Genomic DNA, 24596 nt, shown 5'->3' with positions numbered 1-24596 from the left:
AAAAAATTATGATAAGATCGCTTCTCGGGCGCCTGGGTGGCTCAGTTGGTTAAGCGACTGCCTTCGGCTCAGGTCATGATCCCGGAGTCCCGGGATCGAGTCCCGCATCGGGCTCCCTGCTCAGCAGGGAGTCTGCTTCTCCCTCTGACCCTCCTCCCTCTCATGCTCTCTGTCTCCCATTCTCTCTCAGATAAATAAATAAAATCTTTAAAAAAAAAAAAAAACAAAAAGATCGCTTCTCAGCTTTTTGGCTAAGATCAAGTGTAAAAATATTATTATTAAAAAAAAGAATCTAATCAAACTATAAGAGACTCTTAATCATAGGAAACAAACTGAGGGTTGCTGGAGGGGAGGTGGGTGGGGGGGGATGGGATAACTGAGTGATAGACATTAAGGAGGGCACATGATCTAATGAGCACTGGGTATTATATAATACTGATGAATCACTGACCTCTACCTCTGAAACTAATAATACATTATATGTTAATTAATTGAATTTAGATAATAAAAAGAGTCTATTTGACTTTAATGAAAACCCAGTGATCATCTAGGTAGAAGAATCTGCTTCATGAAATAGGCAAATCCTTCACATTTTATGTTTAAAGTTTTCAGATATTTATTTCACTAATATATAATCTAATATTAGAGCCCCCACGCAAGGGCCTATGCTCTGTTTTATGCTCCATCTTTGACTCACAGTAAGATCTTGGGCAAGTCACTGACATTCCCATATTTCAGTGTGTCAAACTAGCCAAAACACTAAAGCATGACCTCACTACAAACCCAGTAGACTTGAAAGGTGAGATGTGCTTTGATAAAGAATTACCAAAAAAGAACTTAAGCTAGTAAAACCATATAAAGAATCGGATTGAATTTTACTATAATGAGTAAAATGATTCTAAAATGTACAGTTTTTAGCAAGTCATGAAAAAGTTTCAAAGGTTTTTATTTGGGTGAAATTGGTTAAATGACAGGGGGAGAAATACTATTTTCAAAATCATGGATTATAGCAATTTAACCAAAATAATTATAAGGAATGGAAGACAGAAGCTAATGAATCCTTAATAATTAAACACATTTCATTTCCAGGCCATTATTTCCTCCTACTTATACAATGTGTACGGTATTTTAAAATGTATTTCACTAGGTATTATATGAAAAACCTGACAAAGAATATAAATTCCTTTAGAAATGAAGCAGTTTTAAGATGTATTTGGCCATTTAGACTTGTAACTCACCAAATTATTGAATATTCTTTAAATTGATTTCTAATTAGTCCCTTTCCCTCTATTTCCCGTTTCCAACTCTCCCACTCAGGTTTCCCACCATGAGCAAGCACAAGATGAAGAACAAGAGGAAGAGGAGGAGGAAGATGATGATGATGACTGGGGATTTGTGAAATAAATGATGTCTTTTTCATCTGCAGAGAGAAGGCAACACCATTCCCTGGCTTGATGCTGCAGCCTCTCTTTAAACTGAATAGCAGGTTCACCCTTTCTGCTGCATTTCAGAAGGAACAGCAGTAAGAACAGTTCCACAGAGGTTATCCCAGAAGTCTTGTGGCATCTGCAATGTGCCTGAACATTTTTTCCTTTTTAAAAAACATCTTTCTGCAAATTTTGTCAAAGCCAGAAACAAATGTATCCAAGGGAAGCCCTTTCTAGTAGAGTTTGTCAACTACACACTTTGCACATTCCCTGAAAGAGTAAACAAATGATAAATTGCAACTGTTGCCCAGGCCCTGTAAACAAAAGATCAAATTCTGTGTGCTGCCTTGGCAAGAAAACTAACTGCAGCATTTTGTCAAGATTTTTACAAGTTCTGATTTCAAATTAATAACTGAAATTGCCCTTTTCCTTGTTTACAGAAAAGCTGAAAACATTAGTAAATTTAAAGATAAAATATTTTAAAGAAAGGAACAGAATCAAGATTGTACATTAAAATACAATCTAGCTCCATTGTAGAGACAACTTGCTGTTTGTTTCAGCTCTAATCTAGGAAATTCTAAGTGCCTATCTTTTTTCTTCTTTGTTTTTCTGAATAAAGACCTGATCCCTCTCAGGACCGGGAAAATTAAGAAAAAACAAAAATCAAAGCATGGGTTTTAAGCTCTATGGAAGAGTCACACAGGTACATTAATTTCAGTTAAGACCAGAGCCAGGATGAATAGTATTTTCCGTAGGAAACAAAACAGTTAAGGGAGAAATATTATTCAGGCATACAAAAAATATTCAGTGGAAACGTGAAAACATTAAAAGAAGACTGGCTAAGCATATGAGCACGACACAGATTTAGCAACTCAGCATATATAATGTTTCAGAAATTGCTTCAAATTTTTAAGAGAAAAAAACATCTGACCAATGTCTTGCGCGAGGAAAACTGCCATACCCCTTCCAGAACCTCTCCAAGGCAGGGAAAGGTGTGCAGTCAATTCCTCTGTCCCCAGCTCCCCGCGGCCGCCCCCTGCCCCAGGACCTCCTGAAACACCCCGAACGGAAGGCGGCCAGCTGGGGACCCCGGGGCGCGGGGCCTGGAGGACCCGGCTGCCCCAGGAGAAGGTGTACAAGATGTGAGGTGAGGGGGGTGTCCCACAGGTGCAAGTGCGGCTGGGGTGAGAGGCGGACAGCTTCTCACGTCCAGGACCGCCCCAGGTCGGGGCTGTGGAGGCACTCTGCCCTAGTCCAGCCCCAGATGGGACCGGGGATTCCTCGCCCCACCTGCTCTGCCTCTGCCCCAGCCCCACGACCTCGCGCCTCTCTCCAAACCGTTCGCTTCCCGGCCCCGAGGCCCGCGGCGGGCGCGCCGGGGTGGCGGGAGGCGGGGCGCGCCGGGGCGGCGGGAGGCGGGGCGCGCCGGGGGCGGGGCCAACCGGGCGAGGCCCGGCCCTCACAGCGCCGCTCCGAGCGAGCCGGCAGCGGCCGTGGCGGAGGGATACGGAGCGCCCTATATATACCGCCGGGCGCAGGCTCGCACTTCGGCAGTGGTGGTGGGAGCCTCGCGGGCGCGGTGCCGTTACTCGCACTCGGGCGGCGGCAGCGGCACAGCGCTGAGCGCACATCGCGCCTTAGCAGTAGCAGCGGCAGCAGCAGCGGAGGCGCCCCCGCCGTCACAGCCCCTGCGCGGGTGCAGCCACCCTCGCTCCCTCTGCTCTTCCCTTCGCTCGCACCATGGTAGGTCGGGAGTGGTAAACGGCGGCGTAGCAGCTGCCTGCCCATGATTTCTTACCAGATTTTTAGTTCAGCGCCCCCCCTTTTTTTCGGGGGGGTTTCCTCTTTTCCGGGTGTTACGCAGCAGCTGCAGTTAAGAAGGACGCGTTTTGGATTTGCATTTCGCTTTTCTCGGCCAGGGTTTCTTATTTAAATTTTGGTCCCTCTTGGAGCTGGACTTGGCCGTGGGCTGTCCGCAGGCAGGGGCTCCGGCCGCAGCTGCACCGGGGCCTTCCGCATCCACCCCCTCCCCCAGCGCCGCACCCCTGCATCCAGCGCGCCGCACCCGGGCTTCCCGCAGCGCTGCGCCTGGGCCGGGGCCCCGGGGGGCGGGGGAGCCGGGCGGGGCCGGGCACACGATCCCTTCCCAGCCCCCCCTCCACCCTAGGCACGGTGGCGGCGGGCCGGGCGGACTGCGGAGAATGAATGGGCCCGACCTAGCCGGTGGCGCACATTGCTCGGGCCGGGGCTTGGAGGGCGCAGTTCGCGTCCACCTCCTCCCCCACCCGGCGACCCCGCTGGGCGCCCTGGCCCGGCAGCTCTCCCTCCACCCTCCCGGGGGGGCGCGGCGCGGGCGTGGGCTGGGAAGGAAGGAGCCGGGGAAGGGTGGGGTGGGGGCAGGAAGGCGAGGGGTGGGGGGCGGAGAGGGCGGAAGCGGCGGGCCGGCCGCCCTGCGGCCGGGCGGGGCCCTGCGGTGTGCCCGGGGCTCGTGTCCCCCTGTTTCGCACCCCTGCAGCCCCCCACCCAGTGCGGCAGTGAAGGCGTGCGTGATCCTCTGTACAACGGGAGGTCCCTTCCCGCGGGAGGCACTCGGCTCGCGCTAATTGGGGCGCGGGGGGGGCGGGGGAGGAGGGAGCTGGCGCGCGGCTCGGTTACCATTAGAGACGCAAAGTTTCTGCTCCGGGAGGAGGCGGCGGTGCGGCTCGCCGCCGGGGGGAGCAGAAGCGGGTGGGAGGCGCGGGGCGGGCTTGGCCCCCTCTAGCCGCGCGGTCCCGGAGCGGGGGTGGGAGTGGGGGGTGGTCCTGGCCAGGGAAGGGCGGTGCCCCCGCCCTGGGCCTGCCTCGTTCCTCCGCACTCCTTCTGCTCTCGGGGCACGAACCCCTGCCTGGCCCCTCGCCACTTTGCAGTCCGCAGGGAGATGCCCTCCACGTTTCCGCTTTCTCTGCAGCCTCTAGATTGCCAGATGCGCCTGTGCGCCTCGCTGGGTGTGTTTTCTACAAACCCCCTTCCTCCCTGGGCGGGCTGGGCTGACATCACCCACAGCGCTTTCTGGCTTGGCGGGATGGGGAGATGGCTCCCGACAGGTTCAGAGCACCTTTACCCTCTCGGCCAGAGCGATGTGGGGCCGGGTATTTCTTTATGGAGGAAGGCTGATGCTGTCGAAAAGCTCTCTAACCAAGAGAGTTTTGCGGTGAGGTGGGACTGTTCTCCCCGGTAAGGTGACAGCTCCTCGTGCGAGGTGTGGCAGGGCTTCTTCCTGTTGTACAAAGACAGATGTTATTCTGGCGTTACGTAAATCATCGTGTCTCCTTCTTTCGATATAAAGAAAACCGCCTTCCGGTGACTGGGGTAGAAAGGAAGGAAGACCCAATTCTAATTTGAAAAAACAAGCTCTCCTCCAAATCCCTATATTGGAACACCACATCTATTGGGAAAGTTTTCATTTTAAGAATTAGCGTAAACATAACAGGGTTAGCTTTCTATTGGGACTTACTTTGTAACAGGCTTCATTAGGTGTACTTTATTAAAATAAAAATACAGGCTAGTTCTCCTTGCATTCTCCAAGTCCCGTGGCTGGAGGCACAGGTCACGGGTTCCGTGTTGCAGAGACCAGACAATACAAGTGCGAATTACCTTCATGGCCATCACTACCTGAGTAAAGTGTGTTTATTACGGGCAGCCCTTATGTCATACTGAAAATTGGTAGAGTGAATATTCTCTAGCAAAGTTGGTAGTTGCTCTTTTTCCAGAAAAGACGAGGTATAGTCTCCTAATTATTAGGTACTTTTGTGTGTACTTAAGGTTTGCAGTTTTGAAACAGCTCAGTTGTAGGGTGGTTTCATTTTTTCCTGGCTTCTTTATCAAAGATAATTTGACTGAGGACATCAGCCATTATAAATGGGAGGCTTTTAATAAATAATTGCCTAATTTAAATGGAAAGCATTTATTACATGGAAATGAAGTTGGTTGGTGGGGGTAACCCATTGCTGTGTATTTATTTTTTCCACTTAATTGTATCTCATAAAATAGATAGGAAAGGCTGTTAATCCAACCCAATGCCATTATGTAACGCCTATCTGGAGAGTTTGGAGCGCCTGCAGCAATGCGCAGGTGTGCTCAAAGCCTGCCCCTGGCTGGGATCCTGGCTGTGGTGACAGCAGCGTCAGGCTGGGATCCTCGGATGGAAGCGGGGGACTGCGGTGTCCCTGGCGCAGTAGGTGGCGCTCTTCTTTCTCCGAGCTTGCCGCTGCATCCGGTGTGGTGTGGCCTTCTTCCACTAGAGGTGCCATTTTTCAGATTATGACCTGACCCTTGTTAGACCTGGGAGCACACTGCCAGAGGCCCAGCAAAGAAGACCTGAAGTGAAATGTTGTCACTTCTTTGTCATCCTTTGCTTTTTAAAATCGCATAAAGTGTTCCCTTTATTCTCATTGTTTTCATTTAATGGCTAACAGTTTCACACAGTTGGCTTTTTTCTTTTAAAGAGTGATTTTTGAAAGGTCAGGATCAAAAGTATAATTGGGAAAACTGTTGCTCTCAATCAACGCTTGTGCACTGAGTTATAACCTCTTCTCTCTTTATGTAGGCTGATCAGCTGACCGAAGAGCAGATTGCTGGTAAGTGGTGATGACCTCAGGGAGTCCCAGTAGTCCAGAACTAGGCACGACTCCATTCCGGCGGGCTTCTCTGACCCTTCCCCCGACTAAAATTTGAGTAGGTTTCTAAGAACGTCTTTAAATAGAAGCAAGAAGCAGAAATACTTGGGTCAGGTGCTAATTCCTTGCCAGTGTTGCAGAGGCGGCGTGGAAGGAAGCGGGGCTAGGCCTCCTTGCTCCCCTCTGCAGTGTTGGCTCCATGGTGCGCGCGGCTTTGCCTGTCACGGGAGCGCCGGGCGAGCCTGCTGCTCCCAAACGGCGCTGAGAATTCTCACGCCACAGGTCTTTTTGTAATTCACCGTGAAGGCTTGTGCTTGCCATTTGAAAATACATGGGGATGGGTGGAGATGAGGGCTAGGACTACTATAATAATTGGGTAGGGAGTTAGTTTAGATTCTAGCTTTTAGTATTACTTGGAGGACTTTTTTTTGAGATGATTTCTCTTTAAGAAACCAGGGATGCCTTTGAAATGCCTTATGTGCCAGCTAGACAGAACACGCCGGTTACCTGGGAATGTACATTTCTAGTAACCCCTTCCTGTTGTGTGAAAGGCGTTCCTGTGGCTGTAGCAGTTTATCAGGAAGGGGCCTTAAAAGGGAACCCGCGGACCAATCTTCACTTGTCAGATTGGATTGAGGACTAATTTAAGTGTGTTTAAGTTTAGTTTTCTTTAAAAATATGAGAGTACTGTGGTTGTATGGAACCGGTAACCAGGAGCAGTGTTTGCTTTATGGACTGTTGAATGAAGGCCGGTCCAGTAGGACTATTGTGGTCTTTATTTCAGGAGATAAAGACTGGGCAGTTTCTGATAATTTGCAGACTTGGCGTAAGAATTCTCAGTGCCATTTGGTTTGCTTTGGCAAGCCCCCCAAGGGAAGTGTGTGCTGTGGCCGGTTTGGGTGAAGACCTTCATTCTAAAGGGTAAACTTTTGTTTTCAGAGTTCAAGGAAGCTTTCTCCCTATTTGACAAAGATGGCGATGGAACCATCACAACAAAGGAACTTGGAACTGTCATGAGGTCACTGGGTCAGAACCCAACAGAAGCCGAGTTGCAGGATATGATCAACGAGGTGGATGCTGACGGTGAGGGCTCAAACCTGTGAATGAGTGCCAGTGTTGTGTAATTCAAGTTCAGACATGTCACAAGATTGTCTTTCAGGTCCCCAGAGCAAAGCAAATGCGCAGCGCTCCTTTTGGTGGTTGCCTGACGGGCCGTTGACAATGAAAATAGAAGATTATGGCCTGCCTTTGGCTGTGCTCACTGTCTAGAACATTTCCTGGATCAGATTGCGTATTGTTCTTTTCTACTTGCCGTGACCTACAGCTCAATCTTTTTTATCAACTGGCCCATGAGTCTGCACTGAGTCCTTTGGGGAAGTAAAAATAAATAGCCATAGACTTTTCAAAAAGCTCACTGTCTCCAGGAGGAGTGGGAAGTGAAGTGGGAGAAGAGCACTGTTAGACATTAATGTAGAATTGAGTACAGCGTGAGCTGCAGATGTGTTTATTACAGAGAATTTTGAGGATCATGTAAGGCTTGGACATGGAGTGCTTGATGACTGGAGGGAGTAGATTATAGAACCTAACAGAAGGGGAAGATGAATAAAGTGCAGAGCAAAGAGGAACAAGCAGTACCCCCTGTAACGGGGTCACCAACTGGTCACCGATTCCTCTGGACTCTAGAACAGTGGACAGTAGACCTTTTATTGCTCACTTTTTCTCAGTAAGCAATTCTTGAGCATTCCCCTCTCAAAAAACTGTCTTTTTTGGAAACCATGTATATGCAGTTAATATATGACATTGTAGAGCCTGGTAAATTTTTAAAAAATGAGCTAAGAATAAGCAGTTTGGATCTAGACTACTTTCTAGATGATTGGCTTGAGAGTAACCATTTAAACATACATATCATAAGGTGATAAAGTAGAATTAAATTTGTCTGGTCACATATATTTAGAAGCAGGGGTTTTGGGTGAGCTCTTTAACAAGTGGTTTCAGCTCATTCAAGCTACTTTGGAAGGTGTGTTCGTCCATATTAATGTTCTGGAAAAGGGGTAGTTCATAATTCCCTCTTGTTTGACTGCTACGATGATTGGCCATCTGGGAACATGGGGTGACCACCCCCCATCTTATGTGAGCCCTGGGAAACGGTGTTTAGGGACTGGCAGAATGGATTAGGCTCTTAGATTGTATGGAACAAGGAAGGAGTGAGTTTTCCCAGGCCACAGAATCTCGTATTTGTAATGAATAAATGTAATGCCTAAGGGTGTCTTCTCTGCATGGCTATGAGATAGCACTTCAAATAATTTACTTTGTCTTGCATGAGTACCATAATGCTTTAAAATTTTGGAGGCCAAAGGGATTTCTGAATTATTATTTTGATTTAAAGGTACTGGTGAAAATGAATAACTTAACCTGAGGCTTTTTCCTTCTAATTTAATTTTGTTTCCTTTAATTCAATTTACATTGTTAATCTGCTGGTTTGTCTTTGGGGGGTGCTCGCCTAACTCTTAGCTTTAGAGGGGGAAGTTACTTGGAATACTGGCCGTAGAACAGACGCTTCTGACCCAGTTTCCTGGGTGGTAATGGTCTGAGCTTTGAAAACACTTCTGAGCCTTGCCCTTAATGAGGAAGCAAAGACCCTGAGTTGGAGGAAAAAATGATTAGGTGATTTCATCAGAATGTGGCCAGGAAACACCTTCTGGAGAAGACTGTGTGATACTTTATGGTCCGTGGCATAAGAAAGTCCATTTTCCCCCTTCCCGTAATCCTTTTCTTCTGTAAAAACATTTTGTTGTGCTGGCGGGCCAGTTCTGGGCCTTGACCAGCATCACGAACCAAGGCAGAGGTAGGACCGAGGGCTCACCCCTCACTTGGGCAGGGGGAAGGAGACAGTCTTGAGTGCTTCCATCAGGAATGAAGGGTGCTGTGGGCTTTCTCTTCTTGAACTGCATAACCGCCTTTAGCAGTCAAGAATCTACACGTGCAGTTTTCTTTGCATCATGAAGTGCTCTCCTGGACCCTGATTACTAGTTTGAATTACATGAATATGTGAAATTGCCCTGCGAAGTATTTGAACAGTTGAGACTTAGAAATGGTTTAACCTCATAGAATAACCGATCAGTTTGTCCAAGTGAGTCTTAACCGTTCTCTAAAGTGCTTTGAAAAGATTATCACTGCTGGGGAAGGGAGCGTCACTGGAGCATTTATTTTATGTGAGCTTTTGTTTTTTAATTTGAGGAAATGGCACCATCGACTTCCCAGAATTTTTGACTATGATGGCTAGAAAAATGAAAGATACAGACAGTGAAGAAGAAATTCGCGAGGCATTCCGAGTCTTTGACAAGGTAAATCTGCGTCCGTGTTGCAGACCGTCCCTATGGACGGCTTCTTTGCTCCCGTTTCTGAAATACTTCGAACACTTAAACCAAAATGCCTGGGCCTCTGCGCTGATCTCACTTTGAAATAAGCCGACTTAACTGCAGCAACCTTAAATTGGGTGAGGGTGAGCATAAGTAGTGGGGAATTCTGAACCAAGCTTCTTTCTTGATCGCTTCTTTCAGTTTGTTAGCGCTTGCCAAGCCACTGCATTTTCGGTGCTCACCAAGGGCTTGCACTTGGTGGGTTGGGCGGGGACCGGAGCTGGGCGACCTGTCCAGCTGAGTTGGCGTGCCGGGTGAGGGCACGAGTACGTCCCAGACTTGCGTGCCCATTCAGAAGCCCTCTCCACCACCCTCAGTAGCCCCTGCTTAATGTTCACAGGATGGCAACGGTTACATCAGCGCGGCGGAGCTACGTCATGTCATGACCAACTTAGGAGAAAAACTAACAGATGAAGAAGTAGATGAAATGATCAGAGAAGCAGATATTGATGGAGATGGGCAAGTCAACTATGAAGGTAAAAACACTGCAGAGTCTCTTTAGCTTAGTTTTTAAGAGTCTTCCCTTTCGTATCTATAAACAAGTTAACTGCTTCATGAGACACTGATTTTTATTTATTTTCTTTATGCAGAGTAGAGATGTTGTGTTCATTCAAGCTGCTTTTGAAGATAACCAAAAGCTATGATTATTTGTCTTTACAGAATTCGTACAGATGATGACTGCAAAATGAAGGCCTACTTTCAACTCCTTTCCCCCCTTCTAGAAGAATCAAATTGAATCTTTTACTTACCTCTTGCAAAAAAAAAAAAAAGTTCATTTACTCATTCTGTTTCTATATAGCAAAACTGAATGTCAAAAGTACCTTCTGTCCACACACACAAAATCTGCATGTATTGGTTGGTGGTCCTGTCCCCTAAAGATCAAGCTACACATCAGTTTTACGATATAAATACTTGTACTACCTTAATGATAAGGAAGCACCTAATGGACTCCTTGCAGTTCCATTTGCTCATGATTAATACACTGTTTGGGCTGGCCAGTTTTTCATGCATGCAGCTTGACAATTGAGCACAGTCAGGCATTTGTATTAAAAACAAAAAATGAAAAAAACAAATTTAAAACTTCTTCAAATGGGTTCTAGTTCAATTTGTTAGTATAAATTGTCTTAGCTGGTTTACTGAAAACAAAACATTTAAAATTGGTTTACCTCAGGATGCTGTGCAGAAAAATGGGTGAAGGATAAACTGTCTAGACGCAGCCCCACTTAGCAGGATGGCCCTCTCGTACTTCCGGGCGCCTCCACCTATGGTGACCATGACACTCATCCCGGTGGCATGCCGTGTGTGTTGGTTTAGCGTTGTCCCGTGTTGTCTTAGAGCGAAATGGGTGTCAGGCTGTCACCATTCACACACTTTTTTTTTTAAAAAAAAAAAAACCTTTACCAAGGGAGCATCTTGGGACTCTCTGTTTTTAAAACCTCCTGAACCATGACTTGGAGCCAGCAGAGTAGGTTGTGGCTGTGGACTTCAGCACAAGCATCAACATTGCTGATCAAGAAATTACAATTTACGTCCATTCCAAGTTGTAAATGCTAGTCTTTTTTTTTTTTTTATTCCAATAAAAAAAGACCATTAACTTAAAGTGGTGTTACATGCTTTGTAAAGCTGAGATCTCAACGGGGACAAGGCAGTTGGAGGAGAGGTCAGTACTTTTAAAAGCCCACAGCCCAGCATTGGGCTTCTCGCCCTCCCGCCCTCCCTCCCTCCTGACGTCTCAGCACCAACCTCTGAGCCTGAGACCTTGCCTAAAACAGGGCAGATAGCAATTGCTTCATCCTATCTATGGACATGTAGGTCTACTTGTATTTTCACTGGGGGGGGGGCGGGGGTAGGGTGGGGGGAGTGAACCCTAGTAACTTAATGATTATTCAGGCAGTGGCGCTCTTCGTAATGAAGGAAAAAAAACCACTTTTTCTCAAGCATGTACTTAGGGGTTCTTCTCGATCGTGCTGCTGATTACCTGTTTTATGTAACTACTTGAGACCATCTGTGCAAGAGACATGATTTAGTATGTCTGTAATTCGATCCTTGCCATGTGGTAGAAGCAGTAGTCCCTTCTAAGCCAGTCTTTATGCCTAAAAGACACTATCGGTCACTTTTGATTCATGATTTTTAATTTATGATGCTACTTTTCCTTTCCCCCCCCCCGCCCCAAAGTTGACTTGACTTTGCTCCCCTCCTCCCTGCCCCCAAGTAGAACTAGTGCTAGCCCCAGCTTGAAAGTAAACTCCAGCCTGGAGGGGATTTTGTGTCTAATGATAAAACTGTAACCAAAACAGATAGATGCTGGTACTGGTCTTCGCAGTGGGATTGGTGTGCTTTAAAAACCCCTTTAAAGGAATATTGCAACCAGTGCAGAACTCTTTTCTGAAATGCAGGCTGGATGTGCATTTGGTTTCTCACCAGGAAGGAGTGTTGGGTTTTTGAGTCTTTCCGTGGGAGGTTTTAATTTGCCAGGGAACCGCGGCAGGCTGCTAGCTAGGCAGCAAGAAGCTCTTGGCAGCCAAATGGGTGCATTCAGGGCTGATTTATAGAGACCCTTGGCTTCTCCCTCTCCTACTCCCTGTCTTTCTGGCATTTTGCAGCTTGCTAGATTTCCTGCCAGAGGGATAGGTCAGAGCAGTGGAGAGGAGCCCGCCCATTTACTTCTGCCGTTGGCCCTTAGACTGGGTGGTTGTAGAAGAGACAACGGAGCTGGAGGGGACTTTCACAATTCCCTGAATCTGGAAGGCACACCTGAGAACACCTTGGAGGTTCTCCAGGTGAGAGAGGGAGGACCCAGGGCTCCTGGATGTTTCTTGCAAAGGAGGCCAAGTGTTGACCCATTCAGGCCTGTGTCTGATGGCTTCTTGGTAGTTAGAAAGAGAGTTGGGGGTAATTTAACTTGTTTTTAAAACTTTGCCTTCTGTCTTAACTCTTCTGTCAAGTCTTTTTCTAGAAGCTGGGTGGGCTCCATTTTAGCGGTCCCACAGTCCTTCCGAAAAGACTGCTTTTGAAACCAGATTCTTAACATGGCTAGCATCCTGTTTGGGAAGCAAGCCTTTCCCCCGGGGAGTGCTGAGTCCCCAGCTTGGTGCAGAGGGCCGCCCCGTCCACCGGAGCCTTTTCCCTCTGGCTTTTGAGGGGAAGACCAGCCCAGGTGGGGTCTTTGCAAGCTGCATGCGTTTGTGAGAGGAAATAGCTGGGTGTTGGGTCCGTACCCTGAAAGTTGGTTAGCACCTCCCTGTAAACTCTCCTGCCCCTTACTTCTAACTGCTCTATAAATATATACATATATTTATATATATAAAGTGACTAGTTTAACTGGCATCCCGCTTGAGCCTGAGACTTGCCATAAGAAACTGCTGAGTCCTTGGCAAACACTTTCATAGTTTTGTTCTCCATCTGTTGGGGGTAGGTGTTGAGCAAGGCAAATTCATCTCGATGTTTCAGATGGGCTTTTGACGCACTGTTGCCAAGGAAGGCTTTTTCTGATTTTTAGACAAACGAATTTTTGCACACTTTAATTGGTGTCTTTCGGCAACTTAAACACACTGAAAATTAGCTACTGTACATATTTTTATATTCTCTTTATAAATGCATGTCTGACTCTACCTGTAACCCGCGTTGTGACGAGTGGCCGTCCAGCAGGCCTTCCCGAGTGCCGCTGTGGCCTCTCAAGAGTGGCAGCATATTATTAGCCCCTCAGCACACTGGGAACTTCTTCCTGAACAAAGAATGTAAATTTGGTCAAAAGTCTGCTCTTCGGTTCATTCAATTGATTTTAAACATTTGAATTAATTATTATATATCCGAAGTACACTATCCTTTCGGCAGTGACGAGATTTCCACGAATGTGTCTTAACCTATCCCCTTCAGCTGGAAGTTAGTATTTTCCTTTTTCTTGATCCCTCGAAGTTGTCTTGTAGGAGACAGAAGTCCTTTGCTGTCCGTATCCCTTGGAGTAAGAAGGTAGCGACATGGGTGGAGTGTGTGTTCTTTCTCCAGCTCTTCTAATGTTCCTTAAACACATCTGTAGCAAAGATGGCGGGAGTTCTGATAACAGAAGGTACCCTTCACCGTGGCAATTTGAAAAGGAGATGTACTTGAACGTTTCTGTAAATCTTGAGATAAACTGTTTGGAGATTTAACCACCTCTCTGATGGGGGACCAACTCTATGGAAATTGTAAATAAGTTTTATTTATAAACCTGGCACTGTATTCAATAAACATTTCTGCAGCCTTTCATCTCTAACTGCGAACTGTGTAGGTTTTTAGCTTGTGTAGCCTCCAGTCCCTTCTGCTTAATGAACAAGGTGCTCCTGCCCCCAGATGTAATTGCACCCAGGTTCTAGGATGGTAGGTGAGCAGGAGGGGCCCGAAACACCACGGACACATCCCACGACAGCTCCGCTCTAGTTTTCAGTTCAGGTGTTACATAGCTGACATTTGAATACCATCTCGTGGCGTATATACTGTATCCGTGCTCGCTTTACGTGGGAAAAGGCACACCAGAAAAAGATTCACCTCTGTGTTAGTCCCAAGTGTCTTTAGGAATGGCATGAAGAAATACACTTTAAAAATTGGACGGGAGGGCGCCTGGGTGGCTCAGTTGGTTAAGCAACTGCCTTCGGCTCAGGTCATGATCCTGGAGTCCTGGGATCGAGTCCCACATCGGGCTTCCTGCTCAGCGGGGGGTCTGCTTCCCCCTCTGCCCTCTTCCCTCTCATGCTCTCTGTCTCTCATTCTCTCTCTCTCAAATAAATAAATAAAATCTTTAAAAAAAAATAAAAATTGGACGGGAATTTTAAATTGCACAAGCACTTAGCTCTGCCCATGTCGAGAGCAGGGCAGCCTAGGAAAGGGGATGGGAGGCAACTTTCCAGCCCTGGAGTTGAAACCTACCCCTTAAGCAGTCCTGTTCCAGACCCTGATCCTGGACAAAGTTCTGTAGCAGGGAAGGCCACCTCTGTTTCCAGAAGGATCTTTTCCAGACTGCCTTGCCTGTTTCCTTCTACACAAAAGCAGTGAGGGGGCTGAAAAGAAGAGGAAAGATGACAGGGAACGCCGCTGCTTTGGTCAGAAGGCTCGAACCCCACTTGCAGGGAGCATTGGGCTCCTCCTGTATACAGGAGCTGACTTAAAGGATGTGGATACTGCTGTGGGGACAGAACCTTCTGCCCTGACATTTTTGGCCTGGGTCTCAGCTTGGGTTTTGTCCCTCTGTAGCTCTGGGCAGGCACTTTGCTTCTCTGGGCCTCATTTTCCCCCTTGGTTAAAATAAGAGTATTGGACTAAGTGGCTTTCGGGGATTCTGACCAACCCAGCTTGACATCACTTGTTTAAATTGAAATTGCAGCCTAGGGTGCCTGGGTGGCTCAGCCGGTTAAGTGTCTGCCCTCAGCTCGGTCGTGATCCCGGGGTCCTGGGTTGGAGCCCCACATCAGCTCCCTGCTCATCAGGGAGTCTGCTTCTCCCTCTGCCCCTCCCCCTGCTCGTGTTCTCTCTCCCTCCCTCCCTCGCTCTCTCTCTCTCTCTCTCTCTCTCGTGCTCTCTCACATGCGTGCTTTCTCAAATAAATGAAAAATAACACCTAAAAAAAAAAAATTGCAGCCTCAAGGATGGGAGGCAAAATAGTGTGGGCGTGCTGTATGCTTTGAGGTGACAAATGGGATTTTTAGTGTCAGCAGCTCCATGTTGGGGGTGGAGTGGAGGTTAAGCTTGCTGTTAGACTGTGATGTAATATTGGAACGTGGGTCAGAGAAACTGATCATTAGGTGACTTCCATCCTCCTCCCAGGACGGAAATAGGAAGCTCCCACTCTGCCTGCAAGAGATTCAGTCCAAGTGGCAACGTCATCTGGATTTTCAGCAGCTTTGGTTCAGGAAACACACACACACACTTCCGATTTGAGCTGAACTTCCCTGGGCACTGGGGGCTGGAGCACCCAGTGACTCAGGATGCCTTAGAAGGAAATAAAACTTGAAAGTTTTTTTATAGCTTGGAGCTTCTCTCCCACTGCCCTCAACCCTCTGCCAGGGAGCGGGAGGAGTTAGCTCATGATCCAGAACCCTTCTGGAGAGCAGATGAGGGCAGCGGAGCTGGCCGGCTTTCTGCCTCGCCCATTGACAATCCCGGAACGTGGGTTTAAAAAAAAGGGTGTTTGCTTTCCTCACGAGAATTGTGTTCTGCCTGTGTGTCAGCAACCTTTGGAGTGAGTGTATTTATACACGCAGATAGTACTTGCAATGTCTCATTTTAAAGTTTTATTTTCACTTTTACAAAGATGAAAGGGAGAATCTGGAGTTTCTTCCACTAGTAAGACAATTTCTTAAATTTTGTTACATCATCTTTCTATCCTGGCTGCATATAAACATGGATGGTTCGCTTTTAAAACTAATATCCTAAAAAAAAAAAATAATAATAATTTCCTTCCCCTTGTTGAGTCTTAGTATACCCTTCAAGTTGTGACTTTCTTTTTTAATTACTGTGTTTTATAGTAAAAGAATTTTTTTTTCCCCACAGAGATTGGTACCAGAGGCAAGATTTGAGTTAATGGATTATAAAAAGAAAATAGAAAATAAATGAAAAAGTAATTATAAAATAATACTTTAGTTAAAAGGACTAGATCAGGGGTGTCTGGGTGGCTCAGTTAAGTGTCTGACTCTTGATCTCAGCTTAGGTCTTGATCTCAGGGTTGTGAGTTCAAGCCCCGCACTGGGCTCCATGCTGGGCGTGGAGCCAATAAAAAAAAAAAAAGAAAAAAGGACATATCATAACATTGTTGGTCAAACTCTCAGTGCAAATATCCATATCTGGTGATTCTCAAATTTTGGGGAATACCTACCATGACAAGAAGCTTGTTACCTCAACAGGTGCCCAGTCCCATTTTTACAAAAGCATGTTTCTGATTCTAAAAGAAATGTTTATTGTATAAAATCTGTGATATCAAGTGACCCCACTACCCTGTAAAACATAGTTAACTCTTAGTATTTCCTTCCAGAATTTTTTCTCACCATATGGGTGCAGAGATATAATTCACAGAATTGGGATCTCTAGGTATGTTTTTAAAAAATTAAGCATGATATTATTTATTATATACAATTACATATTCTGTATACTATATACATATATAATAAAATCTTTTTGTTCCTTAGCTTTTTTCTTGAGCTACAATTCATGTTCCATAAAATTCACCCTTTTAATAATGGTTTTTAATACATTCACAATATCGAATTTTAGAGCATTTTCATCACCCCAAAAAGTACCCATTAGCAGTCACTTCCGGTTCTCCCTTTCCCCTACCCGTGGCAACCATGAATCCACTTTGAATGTCTTCGGATTTACCTATTCTGGACATTTCATATACATCGAATCATGTACTTATAATTTTTTTTCCTCTCTTTTTCACTTTCTATACTGGACATTCCTCCATATACTTAAATTCTTGGATATAATTTTTAGGAGCTGGCTATATCAATGTGGCATACTTTCGTTAACCAATCCCCTAATTAAGGCCATTTGGCCCATCCCCTTTTGAGCAGTTCTAAGTGTGAGAACATTCTTAATAGGTTGCCCTCTTCCTTTTAGCTTCTACTCATTGGTTCCACGTCCGCCTGGTGGAGCTAACACCGGACGTCTAATCCTATTTCCACACTGCAGACCTTTGGTCTTTTCCACTTCCACACACCCCTCCTTAAATATTCAGGCTTAATATTTACTTCTTGTTTTTTGTTGTTGTTACTGTTTTGTTTTGTTTTTTTTTTTAAGACTGCTCTGAGAGGAATCAACACAATATAGTGAACTTTGCCCAGATTCTGGATTCAAACAGATTTCTGCTTTCAAATCTTGCTTTCCCAAGCGGTACAACTTGGCAGGTGACAACTCTGTGCTTCAGTGTCCTCAAGGTGGTTGTAAGAGTGAATGAGATGACAGAAATCCTCTAGCACGGTGGCTAGCCCGTGGAAGGCGCTTACACTCTCTCTTCTGTGCGTTGTGAACTCCGTTACCACCAGAGAAAATGAGGCCAGGTTTATAGTTTCCTTCGTTGGATCCAGCTCATGCTGGCTTTTGGGAATTGCCACTTCCTCTCTTTGTTAAAAGCACACAAACCTTCTGTTTAGGCTTCGACTCCTCATCCTTTTGGAAGTCCTGATGAGAGTTGCCAGTGTTTAGTCTTCTGGTATCTGCTCCCCAGAGCTCATGGGCAGGCCTACTGGACCCTCAGTGGGGCTGGGCCTAAAACCTTCTGTCGGTGTTCTCCCTTGACGTGCCCACATGGGAAGATCTGTAGCATCTTTGGGCACTCGCAGACTGGGTCTTCTCTGGAGAATGATGGAGGTCCCATTCTTGTTAAAGGTCAATCTTAATAGAGGCAGTTGACCACAGGCAGGAGAGGTCAGTGGTTAGGCCCTCTCTTTGTTCTCTGGAACATCTCATTACCTTCCATCCCTGGCAGAGGCCTGCCTCTTCTTGCTCCTTCTCTTCTGGGACCCCTGTGGTTCTTTCAGAATTCCAGTGAGTCCTTGAAAAATGCTCACTGCCCCCAGCTGGGAGCCCTTCTCTCTACGATGGCTGGACCTGGCCCAAATTTGTCTAACACCATGGAAAGTAAAGCTACCTGGTCACATCCTGCCTCCCCTCTTCTCTGCCAAACTCCACCTCCACCTGGGCTCCCAGGATCTGATTCCAACTCCAGGTCAGAGACCCCTCCCCAAGCCCCAGAAGTAGGCAATGACCCAATGGCTGGCTAAATCTTTTTTTTTTTTTTTTAAAGATTTTATTTATTTATTTGAGAGAGTGAGAGAGAGAGAGAGAGAGAGTACATGAGAGAGGGGAGGGTCAGAGGGAGAAGCAGACTCCCCGCCGAGCAGGGAGCCCGACGTGGGACTCGATCCCGGGACTCCAGGATCATGACCTGAGCCAAAGGCAGTCGCTTAACCAACTGAGCCACCCAGGTTCCCAAATCTTTTTTTTTTTTAAGATTTTTTTTTATTTATTTATTTGAGAGAGAGAGAGAGAGAGAAACAGCATGAGAGGGGATAGGGTCAGAGGGAGAAGCAGACTCCCCGCCGAGCAGGGAGCCCGACGTGGGACTCGATCCCGGGACTCCAGGATCATGACCTGAGCTGAAGGCAGTCGCTTAACCAACTGAGCCACCCAGGCGCCCCTGGCTGGCTAAATCTTAAGCAAGCTCATCTTTTTTGAAGGTTCTGGGAGGAAATGCAGGGTCTGGATGCAGCTGTTCCAACAGGGCAAATCCTTTAACTCAGCCTCACATGTAACTGCTGGGCTTTCCCGTTCAGGCTGCCCTCCTGTAACCAGGGAGGAACTCAGAACTTTTTTTTTTTTTTTTGCTGTTTCTTCCTGGGAGAGCCAGCCGATTAAGGGAAAGTGTAAGAGGGTTGTATTCTAATTATTTGTTCTCAGGTTTGATGCCTACAATGTTCAGAGCTCAGTCTCTACCTTTTGAGGAGCTTCTGCGGCTTTTCGAAGAAATATAGTAACTACAACTGCCAGACAGCATGCCGATGAATAAATATACCGACTTGAATACGTAAGAACTGATGCAGACATAGCAGAACAACGTATAAAACAAAAACCAACAAGAATAACAACTCCATCATCATAGAGATTTTAATAGTCTTCTTCCAGTAATTAGGAAATCAAGCAGACAATAGTACATTTGAACTACACAATTCACAAATTTGATCTCACGTATATGTAGAACATTTTATTCAGCAAGGAGAGATTTCAGATTACAAATACTAATTAGTTCTTAATAATAGTAATAAATTAATAAACTATCATATTTTATAATGTATAATCATAAATACAAATATATAAATAAGTAATAATACTAATAATGAAATTAATAAAAAGATATTAGAGAATTAAGATTGATTATATATTAGATCATAAAGTAAATCTCAACAAACATTTTTTTTTTAAAGATTTTTTATTTATTTATTCATGAGAGACACAGAGAGAGACAGAGGGAGAGGGAGAAGCAGGCTCCCTGCGGAGCAGGGAGCCCGATGCGGGACTCGATCCCAGGACCCTGGGATCATGACCTGAGCCGAAGGCAGACGCTTAACCGACTGAGCCACCCAGGCGTCCCTCAACAAACATTTAAAAATATTTCATACTGACCATGTTATCTCATAACAATGCAATAGATGAAAAATAATTTAAAAACACAACTTTATTTTTTTATTTTTAAAGGTTTTTATTTATTTATTTGACACACAGAGAGAGGGAGATCACAAGCAGGGGGAGGGGCAGGCAGAGGGAGAAGGAGAAGTAGGCTTCCTGCTAGGCAGGGAGCCCGATGTGGGGCTTCTTCCCAGGACCCTGAGATTGTGACCTGAGCTGAAGGCAGACGCTTAATCGAATGAGCCACCTAGGCACCCCTAAAAAAAAAGCTTTTAAAATACCCATTTGTTTTGAAAATTAAAGTCCATTTCTAATAACGCCTGGGTCTTAAATCATAATGACAATCTAGAAAATGTTTAGGACTGAATGAAAACAAAATTCTACATTTCAAAACTGTAGGATACAGCTTAGAAATGCATAATCGAAAAGAAGAAAAGCCAAAAATAAATAAGGTAAATATCCAACTTAAGTTAGAAAAAGAATACAATAAGCTCAAAGAGAGCACAAGGAAAATATCAAAGATAACCACAGGTACAAAATACAAAATGAAACACAAAACAAAATTACCAAAAAGAAGATCAACAAAGACATACAGTTGGCTCTTTGAAAAGATTATTAGAAAGGTATGGCAGTGTGTAAGAACTTAAAAATGTAATTACCCTATGATTTAGCAATCCCACTTCTGGGTATATACCCCAAAGAATTGAAAGCAGGGACTCTAACATATCTGTACACTCATGTCCATAGCAGTATTCTTAACAACAGCTAACAGGTGGAAGTGACCCACGTGTCCCTCAGTGGGTGAGTGGGTAAACAAAATGTGTATACACACAATGGAATATTACTCTGTCTTAAAAAGGAAGGAAGTGCTGACCCATGCCAAAACATAAATGAACCTTGAAGACATCGTGCTAAGTGAAAGAAGCCACTCATAAAAGGACAAATACCACATGATTCCACTAACATGAGGTCCCTAGAGTAATCAAATTCATAGAGAAAGTAGAATTTCTAGGTGGATGCCAGAGAGGGGAGGAGGGGGAGTCCTTGTGAAGTGGATAAAGCTTCAGTTTTGCAGGATAAAAAAGTTCTTTGGAGACGGATGGGGGTGATGGTTGCAAAGCAACGTGAATGTACTTAATGCCACCAAACTGGACACTTAAATTTGGTTAAAATAAAATGGTAACTTTATGTTATGCGTATTTTACCACAATTTTTTTTTTTTTTTAAGTCCAGGAAGTAGAGAGAACATTACAGAAAGAGAATGTCATCCTGGAAGTTGCTCATATTGCAGATGATGTATTCTCTTCTGTTGCGTTGATTTTTTTCCCCTATTACTTCACCATTACTATAATGTGTATTACAGTTTTATAATTGAAGTTAATTTCTGGCATTTCAAGTAAAAAAAAGTTATTATAAATCTCAGGCAGGGCTGATGAAAAAAACGTTAGGAACGAAAAGGGAGACATAGCCATAAATAAACCAGAGATTTTTTTTAAAAGCATACTATAAAACTTTGATGCCAGTGAATATGAAAACCTAGGTAAAAGGGACGATTTCATAGAGAAGAGAACTGACTGAGGAAGAAGTAGAAAATTTAAAACAAACTATAACCATTAAAGAAATCTAATCAGGAGTTAAAAATATATCTACCCGCAGTGAAGGTCTGTCAAATTAATCTATTCCTCCCTCTGAGTGATGAGGTCTTTGTCTCGTCCCTTTGAATCTAAGTGGGCACTGTGACTACCCTGATCAATGGAATACAGTAGAAAGGATGTGCTAGTTTCTGGGTTCATGGCTTGAGAAAGTGGGTTTTTCCAATTCTGTCCTTGGAACATTCTGGAAGCCCTGAGATCTTCATGCGGGAGAGGCCACATGTAGATGCTGGGCCAAGGCTTCCTGCTGCTGCCCCTACCAAGGTGCTCGATGTGTGAGGACATCTTGGACCATCCAAACAGTGTCATTGGCCCCTGAGTAACCTCAGTTGACCACCTCAGTTGACCACAATGCTTGTCCCTTCACTGTAGGATGACTGGCTCCTTCTCAGCCGGTGGGTCTCCGCTTTGATATTTCCTCCTCTAGAATCCTTCCCCGACCATCCTCTATAAGACTCTACAAAACCCTGTCCCCGTGAAGCTTCCCACTCCCTCTTCCTCCAGCCCCTGGCAACCACTAATCTGTTCTCATTTATTGATTCAGGATCTTTCAGATCGGTGGTATCACACAGTATGGGACCTATTGTGTCTGGCTTCTTTCAGTCAGGATGTTTTAAAGTTTCATCCACACAGTCGCGTGTATCAGTGCCTTGTTCCTTTTCATGGCTGAATAATACTCTCCCGTATAGACAGACCACCATTTGAGCCAAGCTGGGCTGGGAACTGGGTTCTCTGGCCCCAAACTTCAGATTCCTTCCTCTAAAATAATGAGAAGGGACATCTGATATCAAACTGCTGCGAGAAGGTGAGGGTCAGGCCCTCTGTGGAACCAACTCACTCACAGAGCTTGCGGATACAGCCACGCACAGACACGCAGGGCAACCGCCAAGATACGGGAACAGGGAGGGCCCTCCTCTTCCTCCACCAACTAGAACACTCTCTTCCCTTCGCTGGAGCAGGGCTGGGAGTTAACCCTTCTCACCTGTGCCAGGGGGCTGGGGAGGGACTGAGGCAACAAGAAGGTGCCTGGGCGTTTGGGCCAGTGGATTTTACCAGCAGGTAAGGCTGTTTTTAAAGTATTTTAGGACCATGAAGCCCGTGGTGGTGCTTCTCAGGTATGTGTGAGATGAACGTCAGTGTCACGCAGCTGTGAACATGGGCTCATCCACAGGCGCACACTCAGGACACGCAGCTTCACACCCATGCGTGCACTTTGCCCAACACCAGACTTCCTGACCTCCTGCAGTTAGTTTTCCTCGAATGAGGCCAGAGCTGGACTGACAGGCGGGGCACTGCCAACATGCTGGTATTTTCCTCGGCTCTGGCCTGAGAGGCTTCAGGGAAAAACCTGCTCACATCCTGAACTCTCACCTGCTCTGGGCGGGCCCGCAGGCTTCCTGGCCCGGGTGTTCGGCAAGTGGCCGCGGTTCTACCCCGCTCTTCCCTCCGCCAAACACGTTTGCAGGGAGAAAAACCCACCCCTCCATAGGGTTTCTCCAGAGTCCTCCTTGGAGAGAGGCCTGCGGGATGGGCTGAGTCTGGTTTTCCTACCTTTTGGAACTGGGATCACTCTGGGATAACTGGTCCAGGCTCTTCACCTACCAGGTGAAGAATTAGGTTCCCAAACGTTGGAGGAGAACCAACCAAAGTCACACAGGCAGAAGGTGGTGAGACCCAGGCGGAACCAGGCCTTATAATGGCCCAGCCATCACCTCGCACCCCAGCAGGTCACAGATGATGATTCCTTGCCTGGGAGCCCTGGTTACCTCCTGGACAGGGAGGGCCCCCTCAGGCAAAATGGCCTGACCAGCCTGCTTTCTCCTTGAGCCCTGCTCCATGACCATCCTGAAGGCCTGCCTTGGACCAGCTCCCCTCAGGACTCCCCATCCTGTGGCCTGCTCTCCAGCTTCTGGTGGGGAGTGTGTGGCCTTAGCCTGGTTAGAACTCAACTCTCCCCAGGCCCACCTTACGCCCTCCCTGAGCCCACCCAGCGCCCCGGGCTGAGAGCCCGTAGAGGCCAGCACTGGTCTGTCCATGGCCTTCCCCTCTCGGAGGCCAGTGCAGGACGAGGCTCCGAGCAGGAGCAGGTGAGCTCAGGTGGAAGGAGACAGAAAAGAGGGCCATGGCTGTGCCTGGAACGGAGGGGACCCGGAGGGCCGGCCGGTGGCGGGTGCGGCCAGGCAGAGCGGCGCTCCTTTGGGAGGCTTTGGAATCTGGAGGCCGCCGTCCTCAGCCCCCTGGAGTGCACACACTGGGCACCCACCCTGCGCAAGGCACCGGCCACGCTGGCTCAAGGTACACCAGCTGGTGGCCTTGGAGGCAGCCAGGCCTCAGGGCGGGGGTGTCCTGATTCTGACACCTGGGAGAGGTTCATGGACAGCCAGGCAGTCCCGCAGGCGCCCGGACAGGTTTCCCGGGAGGAGCCAGGGAGCCTGTTAAGGGGGCTGTTCCCCACTTCCCCCAGACTCATTTCTGACCCTTCTCTGCCCAGCCCGGTGCCTGGGTGGAGGCTGACCTGTCCCCACTGAGTGAACGGCCCCCTGGGGCCGGGGCTTCTGGTTGGGGTCTGTGAGACACGGGCAGCACGGAGACTGAGGGCAGAGGGGCGTGGGTCCCTGCCAGGCGGTGAGTCAGTGGGGGCTGTGGCCCGGGGGCTGGGAGGCTTGGCAGAGGGACCCGACCTAGTGGACACAGCTGCTTCTGCAGCTCCGGTCCCTTATCCCCCTGGCCTGGGGGCTGGTGCTGTGTCTAGCCCTGGGGTGCTTCAACATCCCTCCCGGGGTTCCTTAACCCTGTCCACACCTGTGAGCAGCCCCAATCCCCCTGTGTGAGGGGGCCGTCTGCCTCCCGCGGGGACCCTGGCTGGGTTCACAACCCTGTGTGTCAGGACCAGCAGTTGAAAAGCACTGGTCTAGAAGATGAGGGGAACACAGCAATGCCAGTAACAGGGACTTGGGGGACTCAGGCTGGGAAATGGTGAGTAAGAAGGAGGCTCACCCCCAGAATAGGCTCCACTGGGCAGCCAGACTTCCGAGCACAGCCATTGCCCAGGCTCTTTGGGGGGCCCTGGGGGCTGAGGCTGGAGAAGCAGCTGAGCCCAGGGACACAGGAAGGTGACTGTCCTGGCTCCCAGGAGCAAAAGCCCAAGATAGCCCTCCCTCAAGCCCAGGCAGTGGTGGTGTTGGTGGTGCTGCGGGGGGGGGGGGGGGGGGGGGGGGGCGGCTCACCCCCAACCCCCCCCCCCCCCGGGGGGGGGGGCGGGGGGGCCCCGGCCCCGCCCACCCCCCTCCC

The 24596-nt window shown here is 47.3% G+C and overlaps 1 protein-coding gene across 1 annotated transcript; it reads left to right on the top strand.

Moving 5' to 3' along the window:
• The first annotated feature begins 2934 nt into the window (after positions 1 to 2934).
• CALM1 (calmodulin 1) lies at positions 2935 to 13750 on the top strand. Its single transcript, XM_021679818.1, has 6 exons — positions 2935 to 3170; positions 6013 to 6043; positions 7022 to 7165; positions 9320 to 9426; positions 9842 to 9977; positions 10162 to 13750. Exons 1-6 carry the CDS (start codon positions 3168 to 3170, stop codon positions 10188 to 10190), a joined length of 450 nt encoding a protein of 149 aa, XP_021535493.1. The 5' UTR covers positions 2935 to 3167; the 3' UTR covers positions 10191 to 13750.
• The last annotated feature ends 10846 nt before the right edge of the window (positions 13751 to 24596 follow it).

This window comes from Neomonachus schauinslandi, chromosome 9, assembly GCF_002201575.2.
Source record: "Neomonachus schauinslandi chromosome 9, ASM220157v2, whole genome shotgun sequence".
NCBI lineage: Eukaryota > Metazoa > Chordata > Mammalia > Carnivora > Phocidae > Neomonachus > Neomonachus schauinslandi.
Note: the sequence above shows the minus strand (reverse complement) of the source record. Positions and strands in the feature narration are given on the sequence as shown.